Below are 12,389 nucleotides of genomic sequence, written 5' to 3'. Positions count from 1 at the left end.
CAATGCTAATGAAAGTAAAAATAAAATGTTGGATCTGCACCAAAATCTTTTCAGTAAATTGTTGTGTTGTTGTGTCACACCAACCAGCCAATGTACTGGGGTGAAAACATGACCTCTGGGTGGAGGTGAAGAAAGAAAATCACAAATACAACCACAGATGTAGATCTGGAATTCAAAACATCATCGTCTTTACTGTAAAGCAAAATGAGCGTCTTTTCTGCATTGTTTATTTCCTGACATGGGAAACAGTCATCTGTGAATCATTGTTAAATACAGCAGTGAAGATTATACTTGTCATGGTGATAGTCAAAAGGTTTTTGTTTTTCAGGTGTCGATGGAAATTCATGCAACAGAGTGAATTACATCAACAGGAACATCTGTGCCTTTAAAGGCTCCTCAGTGGACATCTCTTGCAGTTACAGCAGTTACTATAAACGTATCACATCTAAGTCCTGGTTAGTTGCTGAGCGTAAGGATGTGCAGCTGCATCGTCCTCAAGCTGTGGACTTACTCAAAGACCCAGAGTTCACAGCTCGTGTTCAGGTCCTTGATCCAGAGCCAGGGCGCTCCACTCTGAGGATAATGAACCTGAGACTGAGCGATTCAGCCCAGTATCGCTTCACATTCAAATCACAGTGGTTTGAATGGGAGAGAAGTTTCCCTGGCACAACTCTGACTGTCACAGGTACTGAGGAACACTAAGTCACTGTGTTGTTAACTGGTTCTCAACCTGGGGTCCCACAGCTGCTTCTATGTGTGTTTCCTGTTGACAGATCCAGATGTTCAGGTGATCTGTTCTCCGATTGGTCCAACACTGACTTGTCACAGCAGCTGTCTTCTCTCTGGTCGTCCCTCCTTTGTGTGGTTCAAGAATGGAAGAGAAGTTCACGGGGAAACGTCTCCAACTTTCAGGGGATTCCTTCACCCTGAAAACAACTATTCCTGTGCTTATGAGCATCACCACTCGTCCCCTGTGTGTGAGTTGACTCCAAAATGTCCAGAGTGGAAACTTGACAGGTTGAGCCTGGTGATTTTCTATATTAGACCAAATTAAACTTAGTTATTAAAGCACTTTTCATATCCAACAGAATATAGACTAAGAGCAATAAAGCAAATAGAAACGATTCTCCCCACCCATCCACACACAGAGAAAGACAAGATAACAGGAAGTGTGAAAAAGCTTTAATCACAGTGGCTCATCCTCCATTTTCACTTCCAGTTTTCCCTTCAGATTTTGCATGTATGTGAACAGGTCACATGCAAATCCCACTCAGTGATTCCTAAGACAGAGGTGACATGCTCAGTTTTATGAAGTCTGTATTTAATACAAACAATAATTACTTGGTTAAAACTACTAAACACTAAAGGGGCCGTCCTGTGTTCAAAAGTAAATCAAACACTCTTCTAAAGATGCTGAGAACCAGGGACGGCTGCAAACTATTAAAAGACTATATTCTATGAAGCCACATTCTCATGTAAAGATGTGATTATATCCTGCAGATGCTCCGAAGGTTCCTTTAGTGCAGCTGAGTCAACCTGGAGACATTCTGAAGGACAGCTCGGTGTCTCTGACCTGCAGCAGTGATGCTAACCCACCCCCTGCATACACCTGGTACAAGGAGAACCAGACTTTGCTCAACAGAGCAGCTCAGCTGGTTTTCAGATCCATCCCGTTATCTGACTCTGGAGAATATTACTGCACAGCTGAGAATGAGCTGGGGAAGACAACGTCTAAACGTGTCTTAATAAATGTGAAATGTGAGTAAATATTTAGAAATATTCAAAAGCTGAGAGGTTTTGTAGATCTTCAAAATTCCGGATGCTGCAACGTTCTTGAAATCCATTAAATTCCATGTAAATCCAGATGCTTTGTCAGTGAGTCCCTCTGGTGAGATCATGGAGGGCAGCTCGGTGAATCTGACCTGCAGCAGTGATGCTAACCCAGCAGCTAACTACACCTGGTACAAGGAGAACCGAGCTCTGCTTCAAGGACCAGAGGGTGTTTATCGTCTCTCCTCCATCAGCTCTGGGGACAGCGGGGTCTACTCCTGCAAGTCTGAGAATCAGTACGGACGGATCAACTCCACGTCTCTACACTTAGACGTCCAGTGTGAGTAGAAAACATCCACATGTCCATGAAACCCAGCACTGTCTCACAATCTTACAGAAGGTTCCTGGGTCCGCCCCCTTATCTGGATTCACACCAAACTTTACTGAGTTCTTCTCTGACCCGTTCCTCATCCTACCTCCAAGTTTCATGCTAATCGACTCAGTAGTTTTTGTGTAATCTTGTTTAAAATCAACAACCAACAAGCAAATGGACTGTTGGGAAAACATCTGTTGTTGCATAGCTACACTATATGACGTCATTTTTCTAAACTCATAGTGACGACATTCCCATCATATGATCATAGATTATTTTTCAATGTATTTAATCTTCAGGTCGTCTCTATAGTCCTATTAGACACAGGAATACAGCATGAAGGAAGTTTTAAGGATGCATGATGTAAATCTCTAACTTCTTTGTGACATTACTTATAAGTCATCTATCATTATATGATGGGGAATAATGTTCTGATCAGTATATGATTTAGTCTCTCTGCTATTAGTGGACATATCTTAAATCTATCTACAAAACTTTGCTCATCTTGACCTCTGAACTTTGACCCATCAGCTGAAAAGTGAATATTCACTATAATATTCAGTAAGTTTGGTTCATGTGTTGAGTTATTTTCTACATTCACACAATCTGGCTGAAAACCAAACCCTCAGTTCCTGCTTCTGTCTGTGCTGGCGCCCTGGGTTAATAATGATCATCTATATTTAAGAAGCACTTATCAAAACCAGATATTGAAAAGTTCTTCACTTTGGTTAATGAATATTTCTGAGTTGATTTCATGATCTTGCATGTTTTACACCAGACGCTCCAAAGCCTCCCTCTGTGTCAGTGAGTCCCTCTGGTGAGATCATGGAGGGCAGCTCAGTGACTCTGACCTGCAGCAGTGATGCTAACCCAGCAGCTAACTACACCTGGTACAAGGAGGACGAGGACTCACCAACAGCATCAGGACAAATCTTCACCATCACTAATATCACAGCTGAACATGGTGGAAAGTATCAGTGTGAGGCCCAGAACACACACGGACGTAGTTATACCACCTTACATCTGACTGTTGGAGCAGGTGATTGTAGCACTCTTCCTTTTACATTTACACCCCCCCCCCCCCCCCATTTTCAATGCACCAGAACCTTAAACCATCAATACTCAGGATTTCCAGATGTGTCACAGCTGTATATCAAGTCCATCATATTGCACATGAACAATACTGACTGACCAACAGCATCACCTGGCAAACTGAGTCATCAGTCTAACCACACTGCTAATGTCTCCTGTCTGTTGTCTAGGGAAGTCAGTGATAATCATGAATATCATCAGGCTGACTCTGGTGGTCGTGCTGGTTCCAGTGCTGGTCTGGACTCTGTGGACGAGGTAAATCAAATCCATCAGTTCACCCTCTGCTCTTTTACTGTCTTCTTCAAATGTCTTCAAACACTAGTTTCAGTGTTATGAAGTTCATCTTGTCAAATGTTGTGTTTGTTGTTGTTTTCGATCCAGGATGAAGAAAACTCTGAGCTTGAAATCAGAAGTGAATGAAGCTGTGGAGATGATAGAGGTGAGAGACAGTGAGGCCAAAAGAATGACTCCATATCACTGTTTTCATCTCACTACGTTAGAGAAAGAGATCAAACATTTGTTGGATCAGCTACTTTGTCTGAATCTGCCCCAAAATGTAAAAGGTTCTTTCCATTGACAAACAAACGAATGGACAGGGGGCACAACTATGTTCAAACTGTTTTGAATGACTGTGATTATTTGCAGGTTTCATGAATAAAGTCCAGTGAGGATTAATATTTTCTCATCTCTCCTCCATCAGTCACACAACTGTCCTGAGTATGAGAACATTGCTGCTGCAGCACAGACAGAAGACACAGAGGAGCAGGAAGACCTGGTGTGAAGCATCAGGTCAGAGCCACTGTGACAAACAGAACCAAGATGGACGACTTCAGAGAACATCTGTACAAGCGAGTTTTACAGAAACCATAGTGTGTAGTTATTAAATACAGGAAATCTGTCCAAGCTGCAAAATATCTGAGTGCAAGCGCAGAGTTTGAGCACAAGCACGTTTTTTTTGCTGTTACCCTCTGAACTGTGTTGGAGGTCTTGGTGATGAGCCCTTGAGGCTTTGGTTACACCACGTGACTCATTTCCTGTCTTATACATGATATTAATGTGGTTATTACATCGATAATGAATTATTATGTATCATGATTTTATGATTCTTCTTAAATAAAATGTTTTTGGTCTTTTGTTTTCACTCCTTATCTATTTGTTTGTTTGTTTTTCAGAAGAAGTACACAAGAAAACTGTTTTTTACTCAAACTCATTAAATTTGGGCATTAATCCTGATAAAGGGGCGGAGCCAGGAACCTCTTTGTATCACTTTCTTCATAATTGTGCGACTGATGAAAACAGTCAGGATTATTTAGAGGACTGTTTTCTATGAGTGATTGAACTCTGGTGCAGCTTGATTGAATTGAGGGAGATTGAATTGATGGAGGCTGGCATGTGCACACATAGACACCAAAGGGGGCTTGAGCAACTGCCCTTTTTCCTTCCTCGAGAGAAAGGGCCCTTTTTTAAATAAAGTAACATTATATTCCTGTTTGCTCAAAGCTTCCCTGTCAAACAAATATGTTAAAATAGGACAGACACTTGTTAAAGATTCGGTCTGTGTCAGAGTCTCTGTCGGAGTCTGCTTCCTCCTCACTCCTCCTCTGACCTGCGCTCACTTTACACTTTAACATTAAACACCAGCACTGATCACAAGTTATCAGGACACCTCCAGGACTGATGTTTACTTTGTGTTGGTTTGATTTGCTTTAGAGTTCATGAGACACAAGTTTAAACCTGCGACACAACACGAGACGAGACGTGACACAGTCAGGACATCAGGGTTAAAGTGAGAGAACCATCCAGAGTCATGATCCAACATCATAGATTAATAACTAAACACATGTGGTTATCAGTTTGTGTGAAGAGGGACAGAGACCAACACACACACACACACACACACACACACACAGATTCCGATGTAACACAGTGTTTTAACTTCTTTGTTGCAGAAGAAGCGACGCCCCGTTCATCCAGGAACATAAATATGAATTCAGCAGGTTTTTATAAAGTTCAGTTCTAAATGTGATGATTAGAAAACATCAGAGGATCAAAGTCACTTGTTGACCTGCGGAGTAATGGCCTCAGTGCAGTGGAGCTACTAAGGGGGGCCAGGTGGGGCCAGGCGGGGCCACCTTGATACAGTAAAGGTAATAATCAGAGTTTGTCCTTTTAAGCTTTAGGTGCAGGACACAAGTCTAAACTGAATGAATGTCCAATCAGTGTGGAGAGCACTGACCACTGTCATAGACTCACTGTTGTAATGGAAATCCTTATTTTGTAAGTTACAGTAAGAACAGTAACAGTCTATAATACTTTTAAAGCACTTCCTATAAAAAACTGATTTCATATTAACTGATGAAAAAGCAGCCATGGGACATTGTGGATGGTGACCAGAGCACAGTGGGAGGCTCCGCCCATCTAGCCCAACAGCCAATGGTTCCTCTGTCGCTCTCCTGCTCACGTGCACCTGTGCATGAGCTCATGAAGTCCAGTCTACACAAGTGAACAGTTTTACACGTGTATCAGACAAAACAAGATCTTGTGAGAAACGAGTAAAGAACACAGTTTGCATAATTATGACCTTTTACAATGTGATTTTATGACCCAGTCTTCATCTGGACTGGAGCTGTAAATAAACAGGAACTGACTTCTAACATGAGGTTGAAAGAAAGAATAATTCAACATGATTTTTAAAGTCCAGTCTCAAGAAAGTAAAGAAAGTGTTCGATTCACTGTCAGGCTACAAAACTACAGTCACTGTTTTTTGCATGAAATATATTTTAATAAATTCACGCACCGTTTTCCAAAATAAAAGAACATTTCTTTATTTTAACGAGGGGATTTACTGGTGTTTGTCCGTTCGTGCATGTTACAGTTTTTTTTCGATTGCATAAACACTAAAATCAAAAGTATAACACAATTATCAAACCTGACACTCATGTAGCAGAACATGGGCCCAGATCTGCACCACTATAAGCACAATGTCAGCTTCACACTTTTTGCAAAATAATACACACAGTGATCTGCAAAACACTAAACACACTTGTATACATTAAACACAGAAGTATATCAAGATGTCACTTCCTTGCAATTCCTAAGCACTGCCTGTCAAATGACCCCCCCTATGGGCCAATTGGTTAAACAATTGGTTAAACGCCATCAGGTGTTCAAACACATGATTGCTTAATTGTAGATACACCAATCAGGTTTAAGCACTTTAAAAATGCAGCAGCCTAGTTCACCTGTTTTCAACCAAAATGGAGCTTGTGCTCAAAAAAGAAGAAGAGTGAGGGTGAGAGGGGGAATCCTCGGAGGAGGAGAAGGCTGCGGCTGCGGCATTAGTAATGATGTTGTGTGTGATGTTGCATACTGCACACATCACTTTCATAATGTAAATGTACTGTATTCCAGACCTATGCTGAACTACACAATCTTGTCTTTCACTGTATTTCTGAGAGTTTTACAGATGGATGATGAGGAAATCGCATGAATTCATATACATAGATGAATCAGGGTTCATAGGACAAAATCAAAAAGGAGAGGCAGACATATCATTGGCCACGGGGCTATAATCCATGTCCCAGGAAAACGTGGTGGTAACATCACCTTCTGTGCTGCCACTACACAGAATGGGGTCCTCCTCCGTCACGCCAACATGGGCCCTCACAACACACCTCACATTCTCAAATGTTTGGACCGATTACACAACATCATCACAGCAGTAAACCACATTCACCAGATGCAATCCATTGTCATCTGGTACAATGAGTCATTCCACCGCTCTGCTCTGGTCCAGAACTGGTTTCAACACCATCCACAGTTTACAGTACCATACCTTCCACCACACTCTCCGTCTCTAAACCCAATCAAAGAGTTTTTCTCGGCATGACGGTGGAGGGTTTACAATCTCCAGCCCCAGGCTCAGGTTCCCCTCATTGAAACTGCACTGGATACAGAATTTTCTGCTTGTCTGATATTTGTCGAGCTTACAGTGTTGTGCACACTCCTGTAGTAGCATGAAAACTGGGACATGTTTTGTTGTGATTCTCCATGTTGACATATTGACTGATTTGGGGATATGGAGAGAAATACATTCAATTTTCATGGGACTGCAGCATTGGTCTTGTGTAGTGTTTGCTGAATTTATTGTATATTTGCACTTTCTCAGAGTACTTCACTTATAGAACTCTAATCACTGAGAACTGGAATTGCTAAGTGTTTTAGGTTAGCAACAGCAGTGTGTAACTGGCTCAAACAGAATTAAGTCATATGAAGCGTGTGTGTTTCATATAGTAAAAAAATATGGTTTTGATAAATAAGTGTATAGTTTTTACAAGAGTGTTTCGTTTTGCAAAGGATCTGAGGTGTTCTGCTGATTGTGTGTGTGGTTGTGCTGATTGTGTTTAGTGTTTGAAACACCGGGCCCTGTTTTGAAAATCGTGCTTAAGCAATCGAAAAAAACTGCAATGATGTAAAGAGGAAGGAAGCCAAGGTCTTAACTGATCTATGATTTCTATCTCTCATTGTGACATGCTGACAAACATCATTTCCCAAGGGTGGAATCTAGCTGCTGATGTGGATTCACCACAGAGAACTCTCTCTCTCCCTCTCTCTCTCTCTCTCTCTCTCTCTCTCTCTCTCTCTCTCTCTCTCTCTCAAATCATTCATATTCAGTCCCAGTCACTGTGCCACCTACTGGTCACTGGAAGTAACCCTTGTGTTAATTACCATTCTGTTCACGAGGAATGTTCATGGTGTGTTCTACTCTTGATTTACAGCAGCATAGTGCGTGCAGGGTGTGTTCTCCACTGCCACATAGTGGACACAGGAAGCATGTACACAGCTGCACACTCCACACTGGAATTAGCATCTTTCTCAATCGTGCAGTGTCGGACGGGTGAGAAAAGTAAACCTCTGCTTCAACTGGCTGGATCGTGGGGGGGGGGCTGTTCAACGCTGCTTACAGCTTCAGTTGAGCATGATTCAGGATTGATGGGAAGAGCCACTAAGGTAATTTCTAACACTCTGTAAAATGAGGAAATTCACAGTTTGTGCAAAACACAAGTTACTGCTCTAGATTTGATTTAACACCATCGAGCTCAGCACGCAGTTCAGTGGAAAGAGGAAGGAAGGAGGGGGGTAATAAATAGTTTAAATTTATCTTTCTCTTACAGAATCTGTCTTTATTCTCAGCCTCTTCTGTGTTGTAGGTAGACGTGTCTGTGATGTGACTGAGTTTCATCTTGTGCACATTATTTATCTGTGGACGTTTTTCTTGTTTGAAGTCACAGACGAGAGCAGCAGCTACTATGAGTGTAACTGCAGCAGCCAGTGGATTTGTTGTCCTTCTTCTCACTGTGACAGGTACTGTACCTCTACATTCATGATGTCACTCTATTTTACACTCAGACTTCTGATTCACCTGAAGTGAGTTTGAGAAAGAAAAATATGAATATAAATAAACCATTCATTCATTTTCAGATCACCACCTGTAAAGTGATGCAGAAAGAAAATATATTAATGAATTATCATGAGTATTAAGTTGTATCTTTGTTTCAAAGTTTCTATCATTTAGAGCTCAAGTTATTAAAGAGTCTGAAACATATTAGTTATTGTTATTATAAGTATTATCATCATGACTGAGTTCCTCTCCTCTCGATGCAGGAATTGTCATCAGTGTGTGGAGTCATTAGTTGAAATGCTATGGAATGCTGCTCATGGAAATGTGTTTTTCTTTTCTACAGAAAGTAAAAAGTAAACTAAGTGTTCTCTGGTGTGGTTATGAATCTGATTCTCTGTGTTACAGTGGTACAGTGTGAGAATGGCTGGGATGTGAGTTACACTTCTATTAAGATCTGTGCCTTCAGAGGATCAACAGTGGACATTACCTGTACCTACACATACCCATCCACATTTAATAACCATGATACTACAGTTCAGGAAACTTTCTGGTTCATTAAAGAGAGTAATGGGATTCACGTTGATCTAAGGACTGATCCGGAGTATTCAGGTCGTGTGGAGAATCTCTGTGGAAACAACAAGTGCACTCTGAGAATCTCTAACCTGAGAGAGAGCGACTCAGCTGTGTACAAGTTCAGGTTCACAACAAACCAACCTACTGGGAGTTTAAGTGGTTCAGCTGGAGTCACTCTGTCTGTCACTGGTAACATTTACATCTGAACATTCATTCATTTATTTCCTACATCTTGTTTGGTTCACATGAGTGTGTCTGTGCACTTTTATATGCATGTGTGTGTTGTCAGTTTGGACTAAAATTAATTCCTTATTCTCACACACAGATGTGCATGTGCAGGTGAGAGCATCAGTGAAGTATGACTATTCTATCTGGGCAGAGCTCAGGTGTCAGAGCAGTTGTCGTCTTCCTGATCATCTGAACTACGTCTGGTACAAGAATCAACAGAAGAAGAATGAAGGAGCATCTTATTCAGGTTATTTTCATCCTGAAGACAGAGTTTCCTGTGCTGTTGAAGGACTCGAGGATTTCCACTCTCCGTCAATGTGTGAGTTTAATCTACAGTATTTCACTAACAGCACCATCTGCTGGAGTATTTGAGATAATACATTGCACCATAACTTCATGTGTCTTTAAATACTTTTTCTGCATGGGCACATTGAACTCTTGGGATACTACTGTCAGTACTGACAAACTAGTGTAGTAATAGTACTAGTATTCTGCTTGTGTAAATAAAGATTAAAGACATGACTGATCTCCAGAAGTGAAGCCAAAGCATTGTGATCGCCCCCTGGTGGCTGGCTGTAGTATAGAACATATATCCTGTCTCCTCCATGTTAGTGGGAAGGACATGGACCAATCTAAAAAGTCAAATAAATTTTCTACAGATGGTTTCTTTCATTTTAGGTCGTTCTTATCACACTCTATTGTTCATGTGTCTCAAAAGTTTGGTTTTAATTAGTTATTTGATGAAATTAAAATTAGATTAACCTTCATGATTGACAGCTGAGGCTGACTCAGGATTGGTGGAGCTCATGTATGGGCGGGACCTTGATACTGTGGCTCCATCTCCGGATCACTACTGTGCAGACTGTGGTTCCAAATGTGAAAGATGGGAGCGTTGGTATCCAGGATATTTTGGCTTCATTTCTGGAGAGTGGGAGGAAGTGGAGACGTGTCGTCCATCTTTGGTCGACTCTGCATAAAAGACACAGATCATTTCCTCCATATTGGCCAGTTTGCTCCATTATAAGAGCAACTTATACAAGGTCCCTCATGTTCCTCACCTCCAACAGTGTGTTTCTCCCTCACACTGAAGTCTAAAGGGAACTTCACTGTGTCTTTTGTTAACTGAAAGTTTCCTCATCTTGGCATCGTCATCATCTTAAAATGAAAACCTGCCGACTGGTGATTCACCAGAGAAAATACATGGAGTTAGTTTTATAAATGTATAAGTTTATCTGCTGATTCTCTGATGTGTTCTGTGTTACAGTGGTAAGGAGTCAGATTGACTGGGGTGTGAGTTACACTTCTACTGAGATCTGTGCCTTCAGAGGATCAACAGTGGACATTAACTGTACCTACACATACCCATCCAGCTGGAATCAACTTGATACTACAGTTCAGGAAAAGTTCTGGTTCATTAAAAAGAGTAATGGGATTCACGTTGATCTAAGGAATAATCCAGAGTATTCAGGTCGTGTGGAGAATCTCTGTGGAAACAACAAGTGCACTCTGAGAATCTCTAACCTGACAGAGAGCGACTCAGCTGTGTACAAGTTCGGGTTCACAACAAACCAACATACTGGGAGTTTTACTGGTTCAGCTGGAGTCACTCTGTCTGTCACAGGTAACATTTACATTAGAGTCAGTTTGAAATGTTAGTGTGTATGTTGAAATAAAATCACATGTTTGTTCACAGACCCTCAGCTCCAGGTACATGTGAGGAGATCAACAGCCAATCCATCTTCTACCTGGACAGAGCTGACCTGTCACAGCAGGTGTCAGCTCCCTGATCATCTTTCCTACGTTTGGTACAATAACAATAAACCTGTTGGACGAAAAAAATACTTTCACCTCCAACACTTTAATCCTGAAGACAACTATCACTGTGCTATAGAAGGACAGGAGCATTTCACTTCTCCTACAGTGTGTGAGTTTACTCCTCCTCATGAAACTACAATAATGTGGAAATAGTTTAAATTAAAACATTTAACAAATAATACAGACAATGTTTTGATTGTATTCTCATCCTGTGTGTTAATATAAACATTCCTTCAGATGCTCCAAAGCCTCCCTCTGTGTCAGTGAGTCCCTCTGGTGAGATCATGGAGGGCAGCTCAGTGACTCTGACCTGCAGCAGTGATGCTAACCCAGCAGCTAACTACACCTGGTACAAGGAGGACGAGGACTCACCAACAGCATCAGGACAAATCTTCACCATCACTAATATCACAGCTGAACATGGTGGAAAGTATCAGTGTGAGGCCCAGAACACACACGGACGTAGTAACACCACCTTACATCTGACTGTTGGAGCAGGTGATTTGAGCACTCTGACTTTTACATCTACGCCCCCCCCCCCCCCCCCAATTTCAATGCACCAGATCCTTAAACCATCAATACTGAGGATTTCCAGATGTGTCACAGCTGTATATCAAGCCCATTATATTGTACATGAACAATACTGACTGACCAACAGCATCAACTGGCAAACTGAACATTGAGGTCATCAGCTGAGAATCATGAAGCACCCGACACAATAACTATAATGACAAAAAGTGTTTTTTTAGTATTGTTATTTGTGAAATGATAAAGTAAAAGTTATTTCATCATAGTTTCACCTGGATCATGGAGATCAGCACTCATTGGATCAGCTGCTGCAGTTTTCCTCGCTGTGACTCTCCTCTCCGTGTTCCTACTGATCAGGTGAGCAAATCTGTTCCACTAAAGCTTTATACGATGAATTCCTGAAAATCTGTCCTGTTAAATTAAATCAACTCAATTATTATGTATATTGTTTGTTATTTGGTTCAATTGATCAGAAAAAAGAGAAACTCTCATCAATCTGCTGATCCTGGGGACAGACTTGACCACAGTGAGCAGGTGAGACACACAGTTCAGCTTCAATCCTTTCAAACGCCACTAGCAGATCACCATTGGGTGTGGCTGTGTAATACA

At 41.4% G+C, this 12,389-nt stretch overlaps 2 protein-coding genes across 7 annotated transcripts in view; both read left to right on the top strand.

Moving 5' to 3' along the window:
• LOC128437409 (B-cell receptor CD22) overlaps positions 1–12,156 on the top strand; it is a 137,653-nt gene extending 125,497 nt beyond the window's left edge. For 4 of the 6 annotated variants that reach the window (XM_053419553.1, XM_053419552.1, XM_053419554.1 and 1 more), the window contains exons 4-8: positions 329–685; positions 774–977; positions 1,501–1,758; positions 11,490–11,750; positions 12,047–12,156. In XM_053419553.1, coding sequence (XP_053275528.1) covers positions 329–685; positions 774–977; positions 1,501–1,758; positions 11,490–11,750; positions 12,047–12,141 — 1,175 coding nt within the window. In that variant the 3' untranslated portion in view covers positions 12,142–12,156. Of the gene's footprint in view, positions 1–328; positions 686–773; positions 978–1,500; positions 1,759–1,864; positions 2,854–8,617; positions 9,399–9,534; positions 9,757–10,701; positions 11,059–11,130; positions 11,362–11,489; positions 11,751–12,046 lie in introns of those variants that run through there. The other 2 variants (XM_053419557.1, XM_053419556.1) reach the window with 2 other exon arrangements.
• On the top strand, positions 2,884–4,300 carry LOC128437421 (cell adhesion molecule 4-like). The gene is made up of 4 exons (XM_053419578.1): positions 2,884–3,182; positions 3,406–3,490; positions 3,617–3,674; positions 3,936–4,300. The coding sequence occupies exons 1-4, from the start codon at positions 2,969–2,971 to the stop codon at positions 4,014–4,016; spliced, it is 438 nt and encodes a 145-aa protein (XP_053275553.1). The 5' UTR covers positions 2,884–2,968; the 3' UTR covers positions 4,017–4,300.
• Positions 12,157–12,389: the final 233 nt, after the last annotated feature.

Source organism: Pleuronectes platessa, chromosome 3 (assembly GCF_947347685.1).
Source record: "Pleuronectes platessa chromosome 3, fPlePla1.1, whole genome shotgun sequence".
NCBI classification, from domain to species: domain Eukaryota; kingdom Metazoa; phylum Chordata; class Actinopteri; order Pleuronectiformes; family Pleuronectidae; genus Pleuronectes; species Pleuronectes platessa.
This window is presented reverse-complemented; position numbering and strand designations above follow the sequence as displayed.